The 25641-nt window shown below is 44.6% G+C and overlaps 1 protein-coding gene across 5 annotated transcripts in view; it reads left to right on the forward strand.

The window, feature by feature from the left end:
- LOC123368613 overlaps positions 1 to 25641 on the forward strand; it is a 101193-nt gene that overhangs the window by 30231 nt on the left and 45321 nt on the right. For all 5 annotated transcript variants that reach the window (XM_045013545.1, XM_045013547.1, XM_045013546.1 and 2 more), the window contains 7 exons: positions 8519 to 8640; positions 10082 to 10220; positions 12069 to 12190; positions 15270 to 15380; positions 20333 to 20439; positions 22033 to 22123; positions 23230 to 24988. In XM_045013545.1, the coding sequence (XP_044869480.1) occupies positions 8536 to 8640; positions 10082 to 10220; positions 12069 to 12190; positions 15270 to 15380; positions 20333 to 20439; positions 22033 to 22123; positions 23230 to 23346 (792 nt within the window). In that variant the 5' untranslated portion in view covers positions 8519 to 8535 and the 3' untranslated portion in view covers positions 23347 to 24988. The remainder of the gene's footprint in view (positions 1 to 8518; positions 8641 to 10081; positions 10221 to 12068; positions 12191 to 15269; positions 15381 to 20332; positions 20440 to 22032; positions 22124 to 23229; positions 24989 to 25641) is intronic.

The raw sequence follows: 25641 nt of genomic DNA on the forward strand, positions 1-25641 counted from the left end.
CCGGGTTGGGGCATGCCCCGTGTCCTGGGCTTTAAGTCGTGCGACACTTGCAGGCGGCCGATGCCAGTGAGTGACCCGCATGCAGACTGTTTACGCTGTCTGGGGGAAACCCATCTTAGCAATCACTGCAAGATTTGCAGATCTTTCAAGCCTCAGACCAAGAAAGAAAGACATTCGGCTCTGAGCCATTCTGATGGAGTTGGCATTGACCCCGACTCCAGTGCGCCGCTCTGAGTCGGCACCGGGTACCAGGGTATCGGTGCGCGGCAACCCTTCGGTGCCTTCCACCAGTCAGCACTGCTCCTCGTCCGCAGGGCACGCCAAGAAGGCTAAGAAGAGCAAGACTGAGGGAGAGACTAGACCCCTGTTGGGTAGTTCTCGGTCCCTGTCGGCCTCCAGGCCTCCGACTCAGGTTGAACGGAGTAGCCCAGACCAATTGGTGCAGGCTTCCCAGATGTCTGGGTGCCCTCCATGCTAGAGGACCTGCAAATGGCCCAGGACGTTATGCCCCTGCCGGTTCCAGGGGCTCTGGCACCATTGGCTCCCTGATCCAGAGGCAAGCCACCGCTTGGATCGCCGCAGTTGCCTCCTGGTCGGTACCGTTTGCAGTCGAGGGAATGTTCCCGATGCTCTTTGCTGCTCGGCGACCATCCCATGTGTTGTCCACACCGGTCACCGTCGACCCCTTCCCCCTCCCAAGGTTGTCTGGCTGGGTTCGGACTGACAGGGGTTCTAGATTGCACTCTGCCTCGAGGGACCGAAGACCTTGTGAAGGGAGCGGGCCCCATAGAGACAGAGACAGACGGCACCGGAGGTCCTCGTCTTTGAGAGGGTACCATAGCCTGTTGCAATACGGTCATCGACGCTGTTCATGTTGGTCATCTCTCTCCAGGACCCCACCACGGCACCGTTCCCACAGTCCCAGGCATTGATCGCCGGCACCTCGCCATTGCGGATCTGCCTGCTGGAGCCGATCACAGAGCAGCTGCTACCGGCAGTACTGTTCCTCGACATTGGGATCACGATCTCGTGGTCAGCACCATTCCCAATGCCACTGCTCCTCCTGGGCCAGGGACAGTGGCAGGTTGTATGCCAGCCCAGCCTCCCTTCGTAGTCATCAGTCAATGGGACAGGCTAGTTAGGCTGAACAGCCTGCTCTGCCGGTGCCACAGCAGGTGCATTGGCACTGGGCTCCTTGGCTGACATCCCCTGGTGGGGGCTCGCTTGGTGGCCAGAGCCTCGGCATGACCGTCAGCCTCCCTTTCCTGGCCTCCCAGAAAAGAATCGGTGGGACTTGCATCTTTGGTTCCGTGTCCAGAGGGCAACAAAGTGGTGGGACCTCTGGTACCGGTGGTTCCGTGCCTGCATTCTCACCCTCCCCTGATGTGGCGATTACGGCCCCTCCTCCCTCTGTTCCGCAGGAGGACTTTAAGGCCCACCAGGAACTATTGAAAAGGGTGGCATCAAGTCTCAACATTCAGGCCGAGGAGGTGGAGGAACCCTCAGACTCCCTCTTCAATGTTCTGTCAGCCTTGGTACCGAACAGGGTGGCCCTACCACTTCACGAAGGGGTGGCAAAAATTTCAAATGCCTTGTGGCAAACCCCAGCTTCCTTGCTCCCCATCTCTAAGAGGGCAGAACAGAAGTACTTTGTGCCCACCAAGGGGCATGAATACCTGTACACTCACCCTGCCCCCAACTCCCTGGTGGTTGAGTTGGTCAACCACAGGGAGAGACAGGGCCAACCAGCCCCTACTCCGAAAAATAAAGACTCAAAGAGGCTGGACTTATTTGGAAGAAAGGTTTATTTGTCCTCGAGTTTCCAGTTAAGGGTGGCGAATCATTAGGATCTCCTGGGTCGATATGAGTTCAATTTGTGGGGCTCTCTACCCAAATTTGAGGACTCCCTCCAGGAGCGTGACAGGAAGGAGTTCAAAGCTCTGGTGGAGGATGGTACAGCAGCTGCCAGGGCAACCCTGCAGGCAGCGTCAGATGCTGCGGATACTGCGGATACAGTTGCAAGATCCATGTCCTCCGTCAGGTCCATGAGAAGGGCATCGTGGCTATTGCTGTCTAGGCTGTCCAGTGAGGCGCAGAATTCCTTGCAGAACCTCCAGTTCGAAGGCAAGGTCTTGTTTGCGGAACAGGTGGACGTGAAATTGCATGGCCTGAAAGATTCCCTCACTACACTTAAGACACTTGGCCTCTATGTCCCGGCTCTGGGTAAGCCCAGGTTTAAGCCTCAGCAGGCTCTCACCCAGGCAACCCACTCTAAATATGAGCCTCCTTATAAAAAGTAACGGGACTATAAGAAATGCCCACAGAGGCAGTCTGCCCCCCATCCTGAGTCCTCCAAGGGTAAACAGGCGGGGAAACGTCAGTTTTGATGGGACACCCAGGGGTGACCTACTAGTTCACACCAGGGATCCACCCGCAATAAAGCTTCCCTTCTCCAGCCGGTTGTGAGCTTTTCTCCCGGAGTGGTCGCGGTGGACTTCAAATTGTTGGGTGCTCAACACTGTCTCCCGGGGCTACACCCTCCAGTTTACCTCTATCCTGCCCAACCACCCTCCGCTCCCATCCCTCCTGGGGGACCCCTCTCATGAGGCCCTGCTAGAGCAGGAGTTGGGGCTGCTCCTTGGCTTAGGAGCAGTGGCAGTGGTGCCAGCAGAGTTTAAACGCAAGGGGTACTACTCCTGCTATTTCCTTATCCCAAAGACCAAAGGGGGGTTCAGGCCTATCCGGGACCTGCGAGGCCTGAACCAGTACATGGTAAAGCTCAAGTTTTGCATGGTCTCTTTGGCCTCCATCATCCCCTCCCGGGGACTGATACGCCGCCCTCGATCTGCAGGACACGTACTTCCACGTTCATATATTTGAGGGGCACAGGGGCTTCCTCCGTTTCACGGTTGGGCAGGAGCACTACCCATTTACGGTCCTCCTGTTTGGCCTGTCCACTGCTCCCAGGGTATTCACAAAGTTCATGTCTGTGGTGGTGGCCTACCGCAGACATCGTGGGGTCCAGATCTTCCCCTATCTGGATGACTGGCTGATCAAGGGCAGCTCCCGGTCGCGGGTGCGGGATCATGTGGCACTCCTCCTGTCCATGTGCGCCACCCTGGGCCTGTTGGTGAATGACACCAAGTCCATGTTAGTCCCAGTACAGTGCATAGCGTTTATTGAGGCAGTCTTGGACTGGGCCAGGGCCTCCCTCCCACTGGACAGATTCGAGATGCTGAAAGGGCTCATCAGCACAGTCACAAAGTTTCCCATGATGACAGCCAGAGTATGTCTCCAGCTCCTGGGTCACATGTCGGCATGCACATGTGTGGTTCGCCATGTCAGACTCAGGATGATGCCCCTCCAGCTCTGGTTGGCCTCAGTGTTCTCCCAGGCCCGAGACAGGATGGACAAGGTCCTCACTGTGCCTGAGCCGGTGATTGCCTCCCTACAATGGTGGTCCTCCCCGGGGAACATGCTCCATGGGGTCCCGTTCAGAGGCAGGGCCCCGTTGGTGGAGCTGGTGCCTGACGCATTGGACCTGGGGTGGGGAGCCCCTGTGGGGGATGTTCAGACCCAAGGTCTGTGGTCTGCGCAGGACCTTTCCCTGTGTATAAATGTCAAGGAACTCAGGGCAGTGCGGCTGACGTGTGTGGCCTTCCGCTCGCACCTGGAGGGCACAGTGGTCAGGGTTCTCACAGACAACACAGCTTCGATGTTTTACATCAACAGGCAAGGCAGGGCCCGCTCCTCTCCCCTCTGCCAGGAAGCCCTCAGGCTGTGGGACTTCTGTATAGCCCACGACATTTGCCTACAGGCCTATCACCTACCGGGCACCCGGAACTCACGGGCTGATTGCCAGAACCGAGACTTCTCTTCTCAGCATGAGTGGTCTCTACACACACAGGTGGTGCACAGACTTTTCCAATAGTGAGGAACTCCCCAGGTGGACCTATTTGTGACTCAGCAGAACTGCCGGTGTCCCCAGTTCTGCTCCGGGGGGGAGGACTGGGAGTGGGAGCTATCTCTGATGCCTTCCACCTATCCTGGTCAGGCCAGCTTCTCTATGCCTTCCCCCTCTAATCGGTAAGGTCCTGGAAAAGATAAAGACCGACGGGGCCTGGGTTCTCCTGATTCCCCCAACATGGCCCAGGTAACATTGGTATGAGACCCTCACAAGCCTGGCAGTCCATCTGCCGTGGCTGTTGCTGTTCTGCCTGGACCTGCTCTCCCAGGACCAGAGCTGCCTCCTCCACCCCAACCTAGCTGCACTCCACTTCATGGCGTGGCTGCTCAATGGTTAGGCTGGGAGGAAAGGACATGCTCAGAAGGGGTTCAGCGCGACCTCTTGGAAAGCAGGCGACCCTCCACGCATCGAGCCTACTTGGCAATGTAGTCTCAGTTTTCCCAATAGGCGTCTGAACGGGGCGTTTCCCCCATGGCTGCCCTGATCTAGCTCATTTTAGACTATCTCCTTCATCTTAGAGCCCAAGGCCATGTGTCCTCGTCTGTCAAGGTGCACTTGGCGGCCATATCAGCCTTCCACATGCTAGTTCAGGGGCACAAAGTATTCTCCCATGCTATGACTGGCTGAATCCTTAAGGTATTGGATCATCTCTTCCCGTACGCTAGGCCCCCAGTCCTGCAATGAGACCTGAACTTGATGTTGGCCCGGTTGATGGGTCCCCCCTTTGAGACGTTAGTTACATGCTCCTGGTCGCACCTCTTATGGAAGGTAGCCTTCCTGGTGGCGATCACCTCTGCTAGACGAGTCTCGGAACTCAGGGCACTGACCTCTGAGCCCCCATACATGGTGTTCCATAAGGATAAGGTCCAGCTCCGCCCACATCTTTCGTTCCTCCTGAAGGTGGTCTCCGCCTACCACATGGGTCAGGACACTTTCCTGCCAGTCCTCTGCCCCAAGCCCCATGCGTCCAGTGAGGAGTGGCGCCTCCACGCGCTGGACGTGAGACGGGCTCTGGCCTTTTACCTGGAGCGGACTAAGCCGTTCAGGAAGTCTTCGCAGCTGTTCATTGCCTTGGCCGAACGCATGGTGGGTCGGCCGAACGCATGGTGGGTCAGCCAATCTCCACTCAGTGGCTCTTCAATTGGATCATCTCGTGCATCCGTACCTGTTATGACCTGGCGGGAATCCCTCCACCGTCAATTGTGAGGGCACACTCGACTAGGGTGCAAGCCTCATCGGCTGCCTTTTTAGCCCATGTCCCCATTCAGGACATTTGCAGGGCTGCCACATGGTCTTCAGTTCACACGTTCACCTCGCATTGTGCGATCGTCTCCCAGACCAGGGAAGATGCCGGGTTCGGCAGGGCTGTGCTCCATCCTGAGAGTTTGTGAACTCCTACCCACCTCCAACAGATATAGCTTGGAATCACCTATTGTGGAATACACATGAGCATCACTCGAAGAAAAGACATTTACCTTTTCTGTAACTGCTATTCTTCAAGATGTGTTGCTCATGTCTATTCCACATCCTGCCCTCCTTCCCCTCTGTCGGAGTTGTCTGACAACAAGGAACTGAGGGTGGGGGGAGCGCGCAGCGCCCCTTATACCACGCCATAGAGGTGCCACTCCAGGGGTTGCTATGGGCACGCCCCTACGGGTACTGCTGGGGGAAAACTTCCGGCTCCAGTGCACGTGGCGAGCTTGCACAGCTGTTGTGGAATAGACATCAGCAACACATCTTGAAGAACACCAGTTACGGAAAAGGTAACTGTCTTTTACTATCAGAGGGGTAGCCGTGTTAGTCTGGTTCTGTAGAAGCAGCAAAGAATCCTGTGGCACCTTATAGACTAACAGACGTTTTGCAGCATGAGCTTTCGTGGGTGAATACCCACTTCTTCGGATGCAAGTGGTGGAAATTTCCTGGGGCAGGTATATATAAGCAAGCAAGAAGCAAGCTAGAGATAACGAGGTTAGATCAATCAGGGTGGATGAGGCCCTGTTCTAGCAGTTGGTGTGAAAACCAAGGGAGGAGAAACTGGTTCTGTAATTGGCAAGCCATTCACAGTCTTTGTTTAGTCCTGAGCTGATGGTGTCAAATTTGCAGATGAACTGGAGCTCAGCAGTTTCTCTTTGAAGTCTGGTCCTAAAGTTTTTTTGCTGTAGGATGGCCACCTTAAGATCTGCTATTGTGTGGCCAGGGAGGTTGAAGTGTTCTCCTACAGGTTTTTGTATATTGCCATTCCTAATGTCTGATTTGTGTCCATTTATCCTTTTCCTTAGAGACTGTCCAGTTTGGCCGATGTACATAGCAGAGGGGCATTGCTGGCATATGATGGCATATATTACATTGGTGGAAGTGCAGGTGAATGAACCGGTGATGTTGTGGCTGATCTGGTTTGGTCCTGTGATGGTGTTGCTGGTGTAGATATGTGGGCAGAGTTGGCATCGAGGTTTGTTGCATGGATTGGTTCCTGAGCTAGAGTTACTATGGTGCGGTGTGCAGTTGCTGGTGAGAATATGCTTCAGGTTGGCAGGTTGTCTGTGGGCGAGAACTGGTCTGCCACCCAAGGCCTGTGAAAGTGTGGGATCATTGTCCAGGATGGGTTGTAGATCCCTGATGATGCGTTGTAGGGGTTTTAGCTGGGGACTGTATGTGATGGCCAGTGGAGTCCTGTTGGTTTCTTTCTTGGGTTTGTCTTCCAGTAGGAGGCTTCTGGGTACACGTCTGGCTCTGTTGATCTGTTTCCTTATTTCCTCGTGTGGGTACTGTAGTCTTGAGAATGCTTGGTGGAGATTTTCTAGGTGTTGGTCTCTGTCTGCGGGGTTAGAGCAGATACGGTTGTACCTCAGTGCTTGGCTGTAGACAATGGATCTTGTGGTGTGTCCGGGATGGAAGCTGGAGGCATGAAGGTAGGCATAGCGGTCGGTAGGTTTTCGGTATAGGGTGGTGTTGATGTGACCATCACTTATTTGCACCGTGGTGTCTAGGAAGTGGACCTCCCGTGTAGATTGATCCAGGCTGAGGTTGATGGTGGGGTGGAAGCTGTTGAAATCGTGGTGGAATTTTTCCAGAGTCTCCTTCCCATGGGTCCAGATGATGAAGATGTCATCGATGTAGCGTAGGTAGAGAAGGGGCGTGAGTGGACGGGAGCTGAGGAAGCGTTGTTCCAGGTCGGCCATAAAAATATTGGCATATTGTGGGGCCATACGGGTGCCCATAGCGGTGCCACTGATCTGGAGATATATATTGTCAGCAAATTTGAAATAGTTGTGTGTGAGGAACTAGTTGTGTGTTTAGTCAGCTCAGGACTAAACAAAGACTGTGAATGGCTTGCCAATTACAGAACCAGTTTCTCCTCCCTTGGTTTTCACACCTCAACTGCTAGAACAGGGCCTCATCCACCCTGATTGATCTAACCTCGTTATCTCTAGCTTGCTTCTTGCTTGCTTATATATACCTGCCCCAGGAAATTTCCACCACTTGCATCCGAAGAAGTGGGTATTCACCCACGAAAGCTCATGCTGCAAAACGTCTGTTAGTCTATAAGGTGCCACAGGATTCTTTGCTGTCTTTTACTAAAAAGAACAGGAGTACTTGTGGCACCTTAAAGACTAACAAATTTATTTTAGCATGAGCTTTCGTGAGCTGCAGCTCACTTCTTCGGATGCAGCTCACGAAAGCTCATGCTAAAATAAATTTGTTAGTCTTTAAGGTGCCACAAGTACCCCTGTTCTTTTTGCGGATACAGACTAACACGGCTGCTACTCTGAAACCTTTCTTTTACTAATTTTTTTTTAAATAAATATAATTGCATCCTGGCCTACGCCAGTGGTTAAAACTAGGTCAGGGCTCAATGTGGATGGAGCATGGAGGAGCTCTAAAAGGCAGTTTCATCTAGTCCTCCCTGGTTAAAAGGAAATGGGCTATAGATCTAAAGAGAGGAGGAAGAGAGGATAAATCAGGAAAGAAGGGGGGAGATCCTTATGGTTGCTGATGCCTCCATATGAAAAATAACAAGAATCTGCAATACACATAGGATGTGAAAAAATAAATTCTTATTTTACTCACTTGTTTTTAAACACTTAAGATGTCTTGTAAACTGAATTGTTGAACTATATATTGTCCCTGATCTTCGTAACTAGCATGCTAGTGTATTTTATTTCTCTGTAAGAGAAACCTTTGTGACAGTTACGTGCGTGAGAGCAACTGTGAGTTTTGTCATTTTCCCAACACTTCAAATACATCTTTGATATTTTTATATCTTAGACTGAGACCGTATCGCTTTGGTGGGGTATAGATCACCATGTGTAAGTTATAGGTTTGTAAATATAGAAATTTGAAATCTAAAAAATACTTATTTTAAGAGACAAAGTTATTAGGATTTAAATCTGTCTCTTTTTGAAAATACAAACAACAAAGATTGGAAAACATGCTTCATATAAAAACCCTATACATCTGGCATTGTTTACAAATCACAGCTATATTATATTGGTCATCACTTACAGTCCCCATGATATATACATGATTGTTTTGAATCATTTTGTTTTGTAGATGATTTTGATGAATTCATGTTGAGTAATAATGATGTTGTGCTCAGAAGTATTGCTGAAGATCTTCGGAATTGCTTACCCATTGAGGCAATGCTTAACTCGGAACATCTAGCAATTCAAAAAGTAAGCTTGTCATTCTGGTCTCTCTCTGCTGCACCACAGAATTCACTGAGATTATAGTAGTAATACTGATGGAAATATGATCTATTGGTTAGGGCATTGTAATGGAATTTGGGAGACCTGGTTTCTGTTCCCAACTCTGCTGCTACTTTGTTGTGTGACCTTGGGAAAATCGCTTCACCTCAGTGTGCCTCAGTTAAATACTTTGATTATGCATATAGAGTGCCCAGCAAAATGCAGCTAGCCTAGTTATGGGATACAGTGCCTGGCTGGCATGATGATTCCTATTTGGGGCCTTTAGGCACTATTACAGTATGAACGTGAAATAAGAAAACTGAAAAGACAGGGCCAGTGGTGTGGTGGTATACAGTACAGGAGATTCAAGTTTGGCTTCCAGTTCCTTGTTTCCTGAAATGTTAGGGACTGAAAGAGGCAAGATGCTCAGCTCATATGTATTTGGGAGTGGAGAAAAGTAGCATCTTTTCTACTTAAGCACTTCTTCTGTTCATTCCAGGAACAGAGTTAATACATTCCCAGAGGAGCGGCATGTAGTTCTTAACTGGAAAAATGGATTGACCCTGTACACCAGTGCTTTGAGAAGAGGAAAGAGGAGATAGGGGGATGCTTGAGGAATATACCCCTTGAAATAATAAAAAGGCAAACACAGTAACTTCCATCTGATTGAAAATTGTATGTGCATTAATCAATGGTGTTTCTGATTCTGAAATATTAAACATGAAAAGATGTATTTCTTTAGACAGTTAAAGTTGTAAGAGAAGTAGCATTACCCTAGTGTGCTTCTGGGGTGAGTAATGAGACATTCAGCTCCCCATCCCCTAAATGTAAGTCACCTCTTCCTTTGCCCAAATTGTAAAGGAAAGAGGGAATGCATCCCTTCCCTAGCCTATAACCTTCACTTGTCTCCTGGATACCAAAAGCCCCAACAGTCCCTTGCCCAGCTGCTCAAACCTCCAGCTTTTCCTTGACAACTTCTACAAAGCAGTTGCCTGTCAGTTGAATATTGAAGGCTAAGTCTACACACACGAATTGCATCTATTTAACCAAATAGATTTTAAATAAATCTGTGCAACCCCTATTGGGTGGGACCCTCTCTTAAATCAATTTGCGTGACTTAAATCAATTTAGCTTAATTTGTTTAAAATAGCCCTACAGTTTGGAGAAATATATATTAAATTTAGTATTAAAATACATAAATTACACAAATACCAGTAGACTGATTGGACTGAACCTTGGGGGAAGGTGGAGAGTGCGTGAGGAAGTAGTCTACATAATTCTAGGACACGTGCTACGTAATTTATGTCTAATGCATTGCATAGGACACAGTCTGGACCTTTTTAGGTTTTGTTTAAAACAACCAAATCACTGTATAAGTGAAATAAAGAGATTTGCCTGTGATTGTCTTAGATTTCATCTTCTTTTTCAGATACTTGAGCAGCCAGAGCCGACAGTTCATATTGATGCATTCCTTTATGATGATGACATTATTGATTCATTGTGTGAGAAGGGGAAAATGAGTAGAAACTACTGTGTAGTGTGTGGCTCACACAAGACTGCACCTTTAGGTAAGTACCATGTTGTGAGTGCACAAGCCAAATAGATATGCTGGTTGATTTGTGACTATGCAACAGATGTAGCTATTTTATATTTGTTAAAAATAATCATGCAGTAACTCAGCTGAGCAACAGACCATCCAGCTGATTTAGGACTTTGGCCAAGTCTAGTCTAGGAGTGCTTTACCGATACAGGTATACCGACATGCTATACCAGCAAAGTGCACCTAGTGTGAAAGCTGTTTATACTTGTAAAACTCAGCACTTTTGCTAGTGTAGTTTTTTCCAGCACTCCCCCAGCCCAAAGCAAAATAACCTAAACTGTCAAAAGCACAACTTTGCTGGTATATCTGTGGCTGTACTAGGGGCTTTTGCTGGTATAGCTATGTCGGTCAAGGATCGTGCATCCTCATGCCCCTACCGACGTAGCTATTTTATGAGAAGTCTATAGTGTAGACGTGGCTTTTGTCTTTCCAAACTGGCCTAGTCATCAGGCCAGATTATTCCCCACACTCTGCATGGGGGAGAGTACAAGAAGCCTCCTGCACACAAGGGCCAAACACACTTGCACATTTGCATGAGTGACACCAGCCAGCCACAAAGGGGGCAGGAAGGAGACAGGGTTATGGACTGCTGAAGAGGAAAGTGCATGCAGCAGTGTCAAAAAGATGACACAGTGGCCGCCTCCACCTTCATATGTAGGAACACTAGGAGGCACAGTGCCTCTGAGAGCTGCTCTTTGGCCTGGTGCAGCTCTGTGCTACCCCAAAGCAGAGCAGGGCCTTTAAAATGCAAGGCATAAATATTTTATTACAGTAACATTCAGTGTTCTAAAAGCTAGCTGTTCCAATTTAAACTATTTACAGACCTTTTTTGTGAACAGATGTATTGTTGTTGCATTGAGATCTAAGAAACTGTATTCAGTTGTAATACTCTGAATCATTCACCGCCATTAATGTATAGTAATATTTCCAGGTAAATAATTAATAGAGCTGTGTGGAGAAAGGTAATTCTGTTTCTCAGAGGATTTCAATGTTTCAGAATTTGGTTTTGTTGCAATTCAGGCTGAAAACCTAAATGTTAAAAAATTTCCCCAAAAGGAAATGGAGCACTGATTCCAAAGCAGTGCGGCAGTGTGCTGAGGAGCTGGGCGAGTGAGCTGGCAGAAAAAGCAGGCAGGGGTCCATCAGGACCCCTTTCTGGATTCCCTCAAACATTGTCAAAATCAGACTGTCTCCATGGAACATTATGAGTTTGACAAATCAGTAAATTCCGATGAAAAAATAGTTTTGAGTTTTTCCACCCAGCTCTAATAATTATAGTTAACTTCTCCTATAATAGAGGAATGGTGCTGATTCAGCTAAAGTTAATCTAGTGACTAAGGCCCGGTCTACATTAAAAAGTTAGGTAGACCCAGCTATGTTGCTCAGGGGTGTGAAAAATCCACACCCCTGGGCGACATAGTTCAGCCGACCTACCCCCTGATGTACACAATGCTAGGCCGACAGAAGAATTCTTTCATTGACCTGGCTACTACCTCTCAGAGAGGTGGATTACCTACACCAGTGGGATAGCTCCATCCATTGGCGTAGGTGGTACCTACCCTGAAGCGCACTGCAACACTGCAGCTGTGCTGCTGTAGTGTTTCAAATGTAGACAACCTCTAAGTCATAGCACAGGACACTGCAGACTCAGATGGTTGGTGGAGCCCTATAATAAAAAAAAAGTCTAGGAAACAAGAATTAAAATATAGTAGAAGGAGAGATCCGTGTCAGAGTAGGGTTAAGCTCTGATGAATATTTTGCACTGCTGAATGTTGCCCATGTAACACCTTTGTTCTGTTCTGCTTTTATTTCTCAGAGTTTATATCTCATTCCTTTTCCCTCATGGAACTGAAGTTTCTTTATCAGTATGCATTGCCTGACCTGACAGGAAAGATTCTGGTTGACGTTGGCTCCAGGCTTGGTGCAGTGCTATTTGGGGTAAAATCCAGCATGGGAATTCATATTCTGTTTCTGTGCCATACTTTTCCCTTCTCCAGTTGGCAGCTTTCATTGTTCCATACTTTATCTTCATCTGAGGGGACAGATCAACAAATAGCCGTCTATAGCATGAAGCATCCAGCCAGTAAGAGGTGTTCTACTCTTGTACACGCAGTTCTCCTTCTGCTTCTCACAGAGATGAAAACGCTATTGATCTCACTTATTGACTTGCCTCCACAAATAATCAGAATCTGTTGTCTAACAGTGTAGCCAGTGATGAGCTGCCAAAATATTAACAACGGGTTCCCTATAAAAAGTTCTGATTTAAGGGATGTGCGACAGCATGTATTTTTTGTACCAATAGGGTTACCATACGTCCATATTTTCCCAGGAGGTGATTAAGAACCGAAAAGCCTGACATGTCCAGGAAAATACAGATGTATTTTAACCCTACCTAAAGTTCTTTTTTAAAAAGATGGGGCTGAACTAGAAATGAGCTCCGTTTCACATGTGTGGGTGGTGATCAGGGACAGTCTCAATTTTTGGGTCTTTTTCTTATATAGGCTCCTATTACCCCTCACCCCCGTCCCGATTTTTCACACTTGCTGTCTGGTCACTCTAGGGTGTGCACATGTGTGGGTCCCAGCTGCTCCCTGCCCCCCCCTCATTAAAGTAGGTGTGCAGGGTTACTGCCCTGGGAACTGCAGGGCACCAGTGGATGTGGGGCTGGCTGCAGATAGGGGCGTGGGGCAGGGCTAGCTGGAGGCAGGGAGTGACACGGGCTGGCTGTGGGCAGGTGATGCAGACGGGCGGGCTGCGGGTGGCTGTGGGCAGGGGGTGGCTGCGGGTGGCTGTGGGCAGGGGGTGGCTGTGGGCAGGGGGTGGCTGGGGGCAGGGGGTGGCTGCGGGTAGCTGCGGGCAGGGGGGTGGCTGTGGCAGGGGGTGGCTGCGGGCAGGGAAGGCGAGGGAGGGGCGCAGATACTCACACGGGGGGAGCGGCTGAGAGCAGCAGGACGCAGCCGGGGACTCACCAGGCAGCAGCAGGAGCCCCAGGGCCAGAGGTCCAAAGAGCAGGAGCAGCAACAGGGCCAGGAGGCAGCTCACATGGCTCTCGCAGCGCAGCGGCCCCCGGCGGCCGGGAGGAGGAATTACACGCTTCCCAGGCAGAGCCCATCAAAGCTTCCCTCGCAGGGAAGCTAGTTAACAAGCGGTTCTAAAACCGATTCTAAATTTAACAACGGGTTCGTGCGAACCGGCTCCAGCTCACCCCTGAGTGTAGCATTTTGCTGTCTCACACCTTGGCTGCTCTTTAGTTTGTTACTGCTCAGTCTCACATTGCTAAATTAATGTTTTCTTTCCTGTTCTCGCCAGATGTTCTGCTGAGTTTTGGTAAATCCCATTGTGAAGCGGGAAGTTCTTAAATTTCACTGAGATGCTTTTGATATGAATTTGTCTCCTAGCTCAGTGTTTCTCGACTTTTTTGATACCAGGGACTGTCTTGCTGCCTTCCTAAACAGTGTCCGGGAAATCTCAGGGACCAGTGCCAGTCCATTGAGAAACACTGCCTAGCTAACACTTAAAGCATTTTGTCCTATCAAATACTTTGTCAGGAAGCTCAAGTGTAATTTCAGATTGTTGTGGGCATGATTGGTACAATGCATGGCCAACAGCAGCACAAAACATATATGGGTGTAAATTATATCAGTTAATAAAAATTTCTTAACAAAGTCAGTGGCTTCAATAGGGGACTGATCTTGGAGTCACTCGAACATGTAACTTTACTCCTCTGAATAATCCAGTTTGGGATTAGTCATATGAATAAAGTTATTCCCACATATGAATGTTTGCAGGATTGGGTCCTTAAATGTTAACATTTTATTGTCAATTATTGGACTTATTTTGAAGTTCTGGAGCACTTATATTGTTATAATGAAAGAGAGCCTCAAGATAAAGCAGCAATATAATTAAAAGAGAGGTTTTCTTTTTCATCATATTCTTGGCTTGCATTTCAGAAGTGGCAATTTGCCATGTTTTATCTGCACAGGTTGCCTTTCTAGCCAGAGGGTTGAAGGGCTTCAGAAAGCTCTAATAATCAAATTTCAGTATATTGACATCTGTAACGTATGTTTGTCATACTTTTTTTTTTTTAAACTTTCCTATGCTAGCTCAGTGTAATTATAGTGTTCATTGTAGAAAAAATTGTAGTTAAAGTTGCAACATTTTACCCATTATAGGCTGATGTTTTCTGGCATTCATACTTTCTCAAAAATTCTCCTTTTGGACAGAAACTTTCCATGATTGATCTGAGTCCAAAGGCAAATTACTTTAGAATAAAGTTTAGAAAAGTTAATTCCACCATTTTTGAGGTATTCTAAAAAATGTAAATCATAATTTATATTTTACCATTTTAAAAAAATACTGTATCTATAAGTAGCATTGTTCAGTCTAGGAGGAAAATCGTGTTGTGAGCTCTTCCATCCCATTATAGGTGCAAATTGGACTTTCACATACCACTGTGTGGAGTGAACTCCAGATTTTGTGTGTGTGTGTGTGTGTGTTGGATATTTCTGTTGCATTCTGTTCTCCTGCAAAAGAAAACAAACCGATAAATAAAAGAATCCCAACACAATCTTTGTGTGTTAATTCCACCCTCCTCCCCTTTCAGTTTATTTTTATAATTCGGTTTTGTTTTAGTTTTTTCCCCCATTCCCTTAAGGCAGTTTCTATGTATCTACCAGTAGAAGTGGAGCTGGAGTTGTTGCTTGCTTTCCTTTCTTATCTTGGCCTATTAGCTCACGTCTGTTTTTTGCATGGTAATGTTCATAAATCATTTACTGTAACTGCCAAAAAGAGGGTCTTAACCCTGGAAAACTGTAGTTCACTCTAGTGCATTTCCTACTGTTATGTTTTAAAACAAATTTAAAATTTTTTAACAACCCCTCCAATTACACTTTTTTTTTAACCTGCCTCTAATCATAACCTTTGTTTTTCACTTTATAATGTTTAGTTTTTCCACTTTAAGTTAGAAGAAGTCATTTTACAGGCACCTCAATTATTACATTTCCTCTCCTTATTTCAGGGCTATCTTTACAGCTCAGCGTCCCAGCTATATGGAGTGGAAATGAATGCAGACTTTTGCCAGTTGCAAGAAATGATAATCACAAAATACCAATTTACAGACAGAGTAAAGGTGACTAGATACATTTTATAGTGTGTATATTTTTTAATCAGCTGTATAATAGATTAGTTAATTCTATTTCAATGAGAGAGGCTCGTAAAATCAGTATTCTGAAGATAAATCTGTACTTGTTGGTTTGATTTTAAACAAAACAAAAAAAGTTAATGTACATTAAAATTGAGAAGAGATTTAAAAAAATCTTTTTAAAATATAGTAATATTTGATTCATTCAGCCTTTTATCTGAGTATGGCTCAATCTCTCAGCTGACCCCAAACAAGTACATACTGGTCTCATTAAAATCAATAGAAGTTCTACCACTGTTTCACTGTTTGTTGAAATAGGATTAAGCCAGTATATTAAGTATCAGTCATGCATCTGACGAAGTGGGTATTCACCCACGAAAGCTCATGCTCCAATACTTCTGTTAGTCTATAAGGTGCCACAGGACTCTTCGTCGCTTTTTCCAGTATATTAAATGTTTATGTCTAGAATTATAAGAAAAACAAGAGGCATCTGGGGTTTCCATGTTTTGCTAAGAATAGCAAAGATACTGTCAAGGATTTGCATTTGAGTAGACGCTAAGGTCTGCAGGCTGCCAACATTGTGTGTTGTATTTCTTTATTAGTTTCTTTGGAACTGAGAATTTCAGTTCACATTAGTGCATATGTATGTCAGAAAAAACAAGAAATGTTTCAAACAAACTCAAACCATTATACAGAGATGCTGTTTTCATAATGAGAACAGTCCCTTTTTGGGAATGTCTGAGCCCATGCAAAAGGTCTTGTGGCCAAAGGCAATGAATAAAACACATTAAGAGAAATGAGTGTCAAAACTCCCAGGGTATGTCTATACTGCAGCTGGGAGTGAGGTGTGTCTAGCTTGGGTGGCTAGCCTGAGCCTTCACGGGTGCTGCAGTGTCCACACTATTTTTTTTTTGAACTAGCTCAAGCCCCGCTGGGATGAGTCTGTTTACTTGGACTGTGAGGCTTGCTCCTAGCTGCAGTGTAAACAAGGCTTCTGATGTGTCTGAAATATATCAGTGAAATATGATTGTACTGTACAACAGAATGCTCCATCAGGTTAATTCACTAGATACTGTAGATGTGTATATACATGCTCTTGAGTTGCTTTATATCTGGGAAATATACACCTTAAATGTTAGTTTTTCTTCACACCTTGTAATTCTGCTGAAGTACTATAGTTTTCCGTGCATAAAGATAAAACAGAGAATACATTTTCAAAGCAGTGCCTGGTGACTTTGCCATTCAACTCCCACTTGATGTTAATTTAGTCATGTCACTCCTGTTATTACACACTGTTTTGAACATTATCACACACTGCTTTAAACATTTCATTCTTGGATTTCAGCTTCACCCCAAAATGAATCCTCTCTTTTATTGAGATATACAGTAGCATGAAAAAACATCCAGAAGCCAGTTGGCTAAGTAATATGTAGGTAAAAAGAGGTTAAAAATCTTGGAGGAAAAAAAGCCTCATAATGGCCACTGTTATCTGGGATGTTCTGATAAAAATCCAGAACAATACACTCTTTCCACTGTAACCCCTACTACCTGAGATATCAGAGTAAAACAATTTCTATATTTAATAGTGAATTTATGAGTGAGTCTTTTGTTGTTCTGTTCATAAATTTAAAAAATAAGTGCATAGAAGTCACTTATGTTGTACCATGTTTGATGTGAATGCTTAGAGGTTGGTTAAAAAAACAACAGAAGTTGGGGCAAATTCAGAAAATCACCCTTACATGTATCTAACTTTAATACATGTAACTATTTTTATATAGTAGTTTTTGATTTTCACGGTACTAAGAGAAAACCACTTTTCAGTACTGATTTCTTTTTCCCTTTCAATTTAGTAAACAGTCAGTCCCCACCGTTCGTTGACGAATACTTATATATAGCACACAAACATTTTTTTTTTCTTGGCAACATTGTGGAGGATTTTAAAGAAGTGATTTGGAATTCAGAGGACATTTTAAAAAAAGGTATTGCAGATCAGATTTGAGACTGTTGACACAATCCCTTTAAATCACCAAATTAGAAAAGAGTATATAATAGTTCCAGGAAACAAGAATTGTACTGTACCCAGATAACGTTGTCGTTCAGATTAAAGAACATACTGAGAATAATGTCCAAATAATCTTCTTAACCAAAGAAGCAGAGAACTTAATTCCTTTTGTAGTCTAGGTGCATAAGAAGTATGACTATAAACTCTTAGTGAACCCTTTGGCTCTATTCTCTTAAATGGATGAAAGTCACCAGTGCTGCTAGTTCTTCATTTTTAACTAGTCTTAGAGTTTTGTTTTCAGGAAAGTTTTTTGTTTTGTTTACCGAAATGTTTGGTTATAATGGAATCACTACAAAATATTCTGTTAGTACAGGGCTGGGCAAACTTTTTCGCCCGAGGGCCACATCTGGGTGGGGAAATTGCATGCAGGGCCATGGATGTAGGGCTGGGGCATGAGGTTGGGGTGCAGGAGGGAGTGTGGGTGGGGATGTGGTGTGCAGGAAAGGGCTTGGCAAGGGGTTGGGATGGAGGAGGGGTGTGAGGTGTACGAGGGGGCTCAGGGTAGGGGGTGTGGAGTGTGGGAGGGGGCTCAGGGCAGGGGGTTCAGGTGCAGGAGGGGTGTGGCGGGGCTCGGCAGGGGGTTTGGGTGCAGGAGGGGTGTGGCAGGGGGCTAAGGACAGAGGGTTGGGGTGCGGGGTGCAGGAGGGGGCGAGCTTCAGCCCGGCGCCTCTTACCTTGAGTGGCTCGGGGTGGCAGCGGAGCACAGTGGGGCTAGGCAGGCTCCCTGGCCCCGCACCGCTCCTGGAAGCGGCTGGCACCACTTCCCTGCAGCACCTGGCGGGGGAGGGAGGGGCAGGGGTTCTGTGTGCTTCCATTGCCTGCGGGTACCTCCCCCAAAGCTCCCATTGGCTGTGGTTCCCCATTCCCAGACAATGGGAGCTTTGATGGGGGGGGTGCCTGCAGGCGAGGGCAGTGCGCAGAGCCCTCTGCCCCCCACCCAGGGGCTGCAGGACCACGGTGCCGGCCACTTCTGGGAGCGGCACTGGGCCAGCAGCGTCATGGGGGTGGCAATCATGCGAGCCAGATCCGGCCGGCACCCTGTCAGTTCCTTCCTTCCAGCCTGTGACGGTTGATAGAACATAGCCTCCGGCAAGGTGTTTTTCTCTTCAAATTTAGTTTATTAGGGCTGGTCCACACTAAGAAGCGGGGTCGAACTAGGGTACGCAAATTCAGCTACGTGAATAGCATAGCTGAATTCGAAGTACCCTAGTTCGAACTACTCACCCGTCCAGACGCCGCGGAATCGAAGTCCGCGGCTCCAAGGTCGACTCCGCCACCGCCATTTGCAGTGGTGGAGTACCGGAGTCGACCGCGGCGCTTCCGGAGTTCGAACTATCGCGTCCAGATTAGACGCGATAGTTCGAACTCCGAGAAGTCGAACTCACCGCGTTGACCCGGCTGGTAAGTGTAGACTAGCCCTTAGTCTTAGCTGCATGTCCATGAATTCCGAGCCCATCTCCTTGGGTACTGCTTGTGAGTCTCCTACTGTGGAATTGACGTGACATGAGGAAGCACTCGAAGAAAAAACGGTTACTAACCTTTCCATAATTGTTGTTCTTCAACATGTGTTGCTTGCGTCCATTCAATAATTCACCCTCCTGCCCCTCTGTCAGAGTTAGCAGCCAAGAAGGAACTGAGAGGATGCAGGGATGGTTATGTCCCTTATACCAGTGCATAAGTGCACAGCATCAGAGGGCACTAGAGCTGGTCTGATGAATACCAATGAGGGGGAAATCTCCAGCAACGGTGCATGCAGTTTCTGCACACCTAACACAGAATAGATGTGAGCAACACATCTCAAAGAAAAACAGTTATGGAAAGGTTAGTAACTGTTTTTTTCTGCATTATTAGTCCCTTAATACTGACTGTAAAAGGTGACCAGTGCCACTGCATCATCCTGTTTGTCCACCATGATAATGTCACTCCTATAAGTAACATTTTCATGGTGACAGTGATCCAGTGTTCTACTTCAGACTGAGTAAGCAAAGTATCAGTTTAGCTGATTCCAGAAGTTAGACAAATTCACTAGGTTGATTTCTAATTGGTAGGGACACTTCAAATCAAATCTTGGTGCACAAATAACACATGGATTGACAAAATCCCAAAAGAGATTATACTACTACTTTTTCAATCAGAAATTTAAGATTTATTTTTCTGGGTTAGGAGGAAAGTCCTCCAACTTCCTGTTAGTTTTGATGAGCCTCCAAATTCCCCCTATGTTGTCGTCATCATCAGCTGCCCCACAACTCCATTTTCTGCTACCATTGTTTTGGCTGAGGAAGACTGGACAGGATGCTGATGTTCAAGAAGAGCTCTTATACTGACTGGAGAAGGACCTGTTTAATAATATGAGGCACTCTGTCTCTGCAGTTCTCCCTCTGAGAGCTGAGCACATCGCATCTCCATTACTCCCAGTATGTGGAAGAAGAATACAATAACCAAACTTGGGTCTTCATGGACAGTCTGAGCCTTAATCACTAAACAACCAGCTCAGCCCTTAAAATGCATTTTAATAGCTTCATTAAAAGCTTTAGCTGGATTAAATCCTTTACTAAAATTAATAAGCATTCATGATGATAAAGCACAGGTAACTAAAATATAAGTAATTTCCTATATCTTCTATTGTGGCATTCAGTGATCAAGAGCAAAAGTAGATGTAATATATTTTTATTTAATATACATAATGAATTAAGTACTGTAATTACTGAGGAAATAAAACTGGCTTCTTTAACACTCTCACTAGTGAGTTCATTTCTTTGTTACTTAATATAAATTGTATGAATTGTCTACTCTGCTCTATAGACAGACCATGTCTATTAGAAAGCGTGCATCTTCTTCTAAGTTAACTTTTACGTATGTACAATTATTTGTCCTTCAGGTGCTTCATTCAGACATCTGTACTCAGGCTTCACTCCTTCAAAATGCTGATGTTGTTGTAATGAATAATGTCTTTGAATATTTTCTCGACAGACTGGAACAGGCCAGGTAAGTATGTGTCCAAACAAGTAATCAGTTTCTCTGCCAGTGGATTTAACCTTGCAAGTTATAAAAAATCCTTTATATTGTGCCTTTTGAAGTCACACACATAATTTGTATTAGAAAAATGTATTTTAAAATGCCTGTACTTGATTTAGTCAGATTTAGCAGCTAAAATTTAAGGGCACTCATTAGTTTTGAAATCTACTAAAAGCTTTTTCTCTTAGTTCCACCAAAACATTTCTCAGAACATTTGCACTAATCTGTTAAAATAGGGTGCTATCTTTATAGGAAATAATTAAATGGTCTAGAATTGCTTTAACAACATAAAGATTAAAATCTGTAACAAAATAAGAGGATCCTTCATCAAAGGATTACAAAAGGGCTATAAATACGTATTCACACTGCAAATTACAGTTACTAGTGATATTTCAAACATGAAGTCCTCAAAGGTGAGCTATAAAGGGCAAAGGCATGGTTAAGATTACACCTGTGTTCTTTGAGACACAGTTATGCCTTTACTTGCCTTAGGCCTGGTCTACACTGGGGGGGGGGGGGGTTCGAACTAATGTACGCAACTTCAGCTACGCGAATAGCCGTTCGCGGTGGTGGAGTTCCGGAGTCGACGGGAGCGCGTTTGGAGTTCGATATATCGCGTCTAGATGAGACGCGATATATCGAACTCCGAGAATTCGATTGCTACCCGCCGATCCGGTGGGTAGTGAAGACGTACCCTTAAGAACTAAAGATTATTGGCTTAATGTTGCACAACAAGCCTAAGGAAGAATGAGGTTTGCAGAGTGATGGAAACTATATTATTCTTAGTCGATATTACTGTGGTATGTGAAATGACCTGACTTGTAAAATCAGGAAAAAGTAATGCTGGAGGATATATCTATAATACTGTGATTATGTTAATTTACCTCAAAGTATTTTGTCACCACTGCAGCATAGTGATATGAAGAGAAACTTTTGGCTATAGTGAATAAAAAAAGTAAGTGAGGACTAGCCTCTCTCCTCTAGAGACCAGAGTTCAAATTCTGTTTTAGGTCATAAATTAAGTTGTCTGGTGTCTCATCCTAGTTTAGAGTGGATATTTGTTGACTATCACAAAAAAACAACAGACTTGGACATAACTGGCAGCCTCTCAGGCTCCAGATTGTAACAGCAACAGTGTTGAATGTCATGGGTAAAGTATGTTAGAAGAGTTAAGTGAGGAAGATTACATAATCTCTGCCCTCACCACAGGCCACTGACAGAACTATTCATTCTTCCCTTTTCTGAGCACCAACTAAACCTAATTTTAAAAAGGAAAAGAAACAACATATTTCAAAAATAAAACTCCAAAGCCATATAATCTCTCTGATCTGCATGAGTAGCTCCCATTGGTGTTAGTGGCTGGTCCACACACACAGACGTACAGTAAGATATGAACAATGACTTTATACTAAAGCACAAATTGACTTTAAAGATTTGCAATCTACTTCTGGTCACTAAATCATCAGTGTTGAATTCATTTTATATTGAATGTGTTTCTTTCTCTAAAAACTGGCAATCTTTTGATCTTTAAATACTATATTTGGATTTTAAAATGTGTTTCAGAGCCTGGGAATTTATCAGTCATAATATGAGGAAAAAAGGGTCATTATTAGTGACAGTCCCAAGCCTTGAAGAATCTATCTCAAACCTACAGGTTCGTGGTTCTTTTTCAAATAGTTTAAGCTGACAAATTTTATCTTACTCTTTATGAAGGTGTTATGGTGAGTCAATATGCATTCTAATACACCTCTACCCTGCTATAACGCGATCTGATATAACACAGGTTCGCGTATAGTGCGGTAGCAGTGGGGCTCTGGTGGCGCTTTAAAGGGTCCGGGCTCCAGCTGCTGCGGGGAGCCCCGGGCCATTTCTATCACCGCTGGAGCCCTGCCGCCCCTACTCTGGGGCTGTGGCAGCGGGGCTCCATCGGCGATTTAAAGGGCCTGGGGCTCCCCGCAGCGGCTGGAGCCCAGAGCTCTTTAAATCACCGCCAAAGCCCTGCAGCCCATACCCTGATATAATGGGGTTTCAGCTATAATATGGTAGGGATTTTTGGCTCCCCACGACCGCGTTATAGCGGGGTAGAGGTGTAGTTACTATTCAGGCTGCACAGTATCACAGAGAGGGCAGTGTGGTCAAATGCTTAGAGCAGAGAACTGGGAATCAGGACCCTGGGATCTATTCCCAGCTTTGCCAGCAATTTGCATGACCTTGGAAAACTTATTTCAATCTCTCTGTGCCTTGGTTCCCCAGCTGTAAAATTGGGATACTATTTATCTACCCCCACAGGGCTGTTGTGTTGCTTAATTCAGACCAGCCCTTAATTTTGAGGATCTCAAAGTATTATACTATTATTAAAGCCTATACTATGTCTGTTTTGAGTTGTATAACATGCTTTCATCAATATATTACTTGGAATATGGGTGGAAACATAAAATCATGTGTATAATTAATCAGCAGATATTAATCCAAAGAGACTCCCATTCCAGCTAAAAACTCAGTATGTTTTCCACAGTCAGACCCAAACTTGAGTAAACAGATAAGCTGACTGATTTACTTTTCAGAAGTTATCCTTACTCTTTCCTATTTAGGTAAAATGATGCTTCCAGAAATAAGTTTAACTTACCAATGGTGAATAAGCTGTAATAGCTAAACTGTCTTTCTCTCCTCTTCTCACTTATGTCTGCCACCCTTGGAACATAGGTTGAGTTGGTTGTTCAAAACTGTGTTAATTTATGTATCTGTTTTTAATTGTTTCAGACCGATATACTGCTCAGCCAGTGGGTAGAAGAGATGAAGTTGGACTATGATGAATACATGGAAAAGGATATTGATAGAGAAGCACTTGAACAAATTCATTTGTACAAGATTCTCTAGCATACAGACTGATTTATTGATAACAGTATAAAATCATTGACTTCAGAGGGAGCTGTGTGAAAGGACTGTAGGATTAAGCCCTATTTCCAAAATAAATCGTGAAAAATCTTACTATTTATTTTAGAAATTATACAGATTTTCACTAATGAAACAGGAGCTTTTGAAAACATATTTTGAGATGTCAAATTTCTTGCATTAAAGTTCTCAGTGTGTCATAACAGTACAATAAATTTTACCCACTAGGTATCTCTGTAGCTTCATTCTGCATGGAAGTATTTTGAAAGACTGGCAGTCTACGAACACCAGAAGAGTCCATCTTGTGCACTATTAATGGCTGTGAACCTCCCAAAGTTGTTTTTTTTTTATAAATACATTAATAGAAAAATAGAGACCCACTATTAAATGTGAATGGTATTCATATATTTAACACAGCTTTATTTAAAAGCTTTAGTATATTATGTTGGGATTTTAGTAATGACAAACTTACAGTACTGCTATTAATATTCTGCCTATGGAATTCCTGATTATTATTTTTAAGGTCTGCACAGTAGCTACAGAACCTATAGGTATTGGTGTTGAAAAGACTATTGTTCCAGTTTAGAGTAGCATTGTGACAGTGGTGATCTCCTTCTATTCAATGGTCCCCAGGTTGACTGTTGATGTAATTGGGGATAAATAAGAATCCTTCAGAAATATTGGTCTAAATATAGGAGAATGAAAATCTGCTTCACTTCCTTAATTTTAATGAGGATTGTAAGGGGTTAAGAAACTAAATATTCTGAGCAAGAGTTATGGCTTAGCATAATCTTTGGTGATGTAAAACATTGGCAATACACAATAACAGAATCGTCCCCAAACCCTCCGAAAGAGAATGAAAAGACACACACACACACACACACGCTTATATTTAGATTTTCTATTCCAACTATATAAAACTTTCAGTTCATTGAAAAGTTTTTCAGCCTTAGACATCACTGACAATCAATATGTTTTGCATTTAACTGCAGGAATTTTTGACTATGTGCAGTGCCAACTGGAAGCAATGTTACTGTATGTCTAAAAGTTTTCTACACAAGTTAAGTCCTGTTCAAGTAGCAAAATGTTATACTGGCTACAGTTTTTATTTTTCTAATAATTTGCAGCAAAGAATACATGTAAAATGTTGTAATAACATATATAGAGGCAAAAAGATGTAATAGCTAATTAGGGCCTTAATAGCACACCAAATACATGGATCTTTATTATGTGGGTAGAGCTTTATTTTTGAGGCCAAGAAGTCAGACTTATCTCACTTCATTTTGTTTTTGTGGGAGTTGTAACTTGACTTATGTTGAGCCTTTACCTAGAGACTCTGGTGGATGCATTTTTCATAAATTATAAAATGAGTAAAGATGGAAACTTATGGTTAAAAAGTTTCTATTTATTTTCTTTATCTAGAATAATTGAGCCCCTCAGTATTGTGTTCCTGTACTGATCAACTAGGAAGAGATTCCCCATGAGGCTAAGCCACATGCAAGATGGTGACAATATAAGGCTGTGATCTGAAAATGAATGAGAGGGGTCATGAAACAAGAAAAGAAATTTAATATGCATTTCAGAATGAGGAAACAAGCTCTTCAACCATAATAATTAGCTCAGAAAGGTATGACACAAGTTTGACTGAATTTCAAACTTACAATTAGGGCTCCTGTTGGGGAAAAAAAATGGTCTAACTTGATCATAGAAGGCTACTTTAATAACAAATACTGCCTTATGAGCAGAAAATAATTCCACACATTTGTTTGTTGCTCATGTTTCAGAGGTACAGCAAGGATCAGTCACTTCTCAGTTTTCGCTACTTCTTAGTTTTCTCCATGTGACTGGGCTGGTTTGTAATTTTGCAATTTGTTTTGGTAGTAACTATATAAGGGGTGCCAGCTTTCACCACTCTCTCTTCCTTCCTGCTTCTCATTGATTCTCCAAATGCTTTGGTTTTTAAGTTGCTGTTGGGTAAAAATTTCAGCAGAGAAACGGTGGAGCACATCCATATTTGATGACATTTGGACCCTCTGACATTGAAAATGTTACCTGTACTTCTGGAGCTCATTTACAGTAGAGGCTTTTACAGGAAGGCTCCTATTGCCTTTTTAGACTAAGTTCAGAGGCAAGTCCAGGCTAGTTTAACTTACATTTTCACTTGGCACTCTCATCAAGCATGTGACATTTGGACACCCTTAAACTGAGTGACATAAACTATCACTCTCACTTACCCAAATGGAACTTACATGCCTTCTGATACGTCAACTCTAAATTTGG

This window comes from Mauremys mutica, chromosome 4 (genome assembly GCF_020497125.1).
Source record: "Mauremys mutica isolate MM-2020 ecotype Southern chromosome 4, ASM2049712v1, whole genome shotgun sequence".
In the NCBI taxonomy this organism is placed as follows: Eukaryota; Metazoa; Chordata; order Testudines; family Geoemydidae; genus Mauremys; species Mauremys mutica.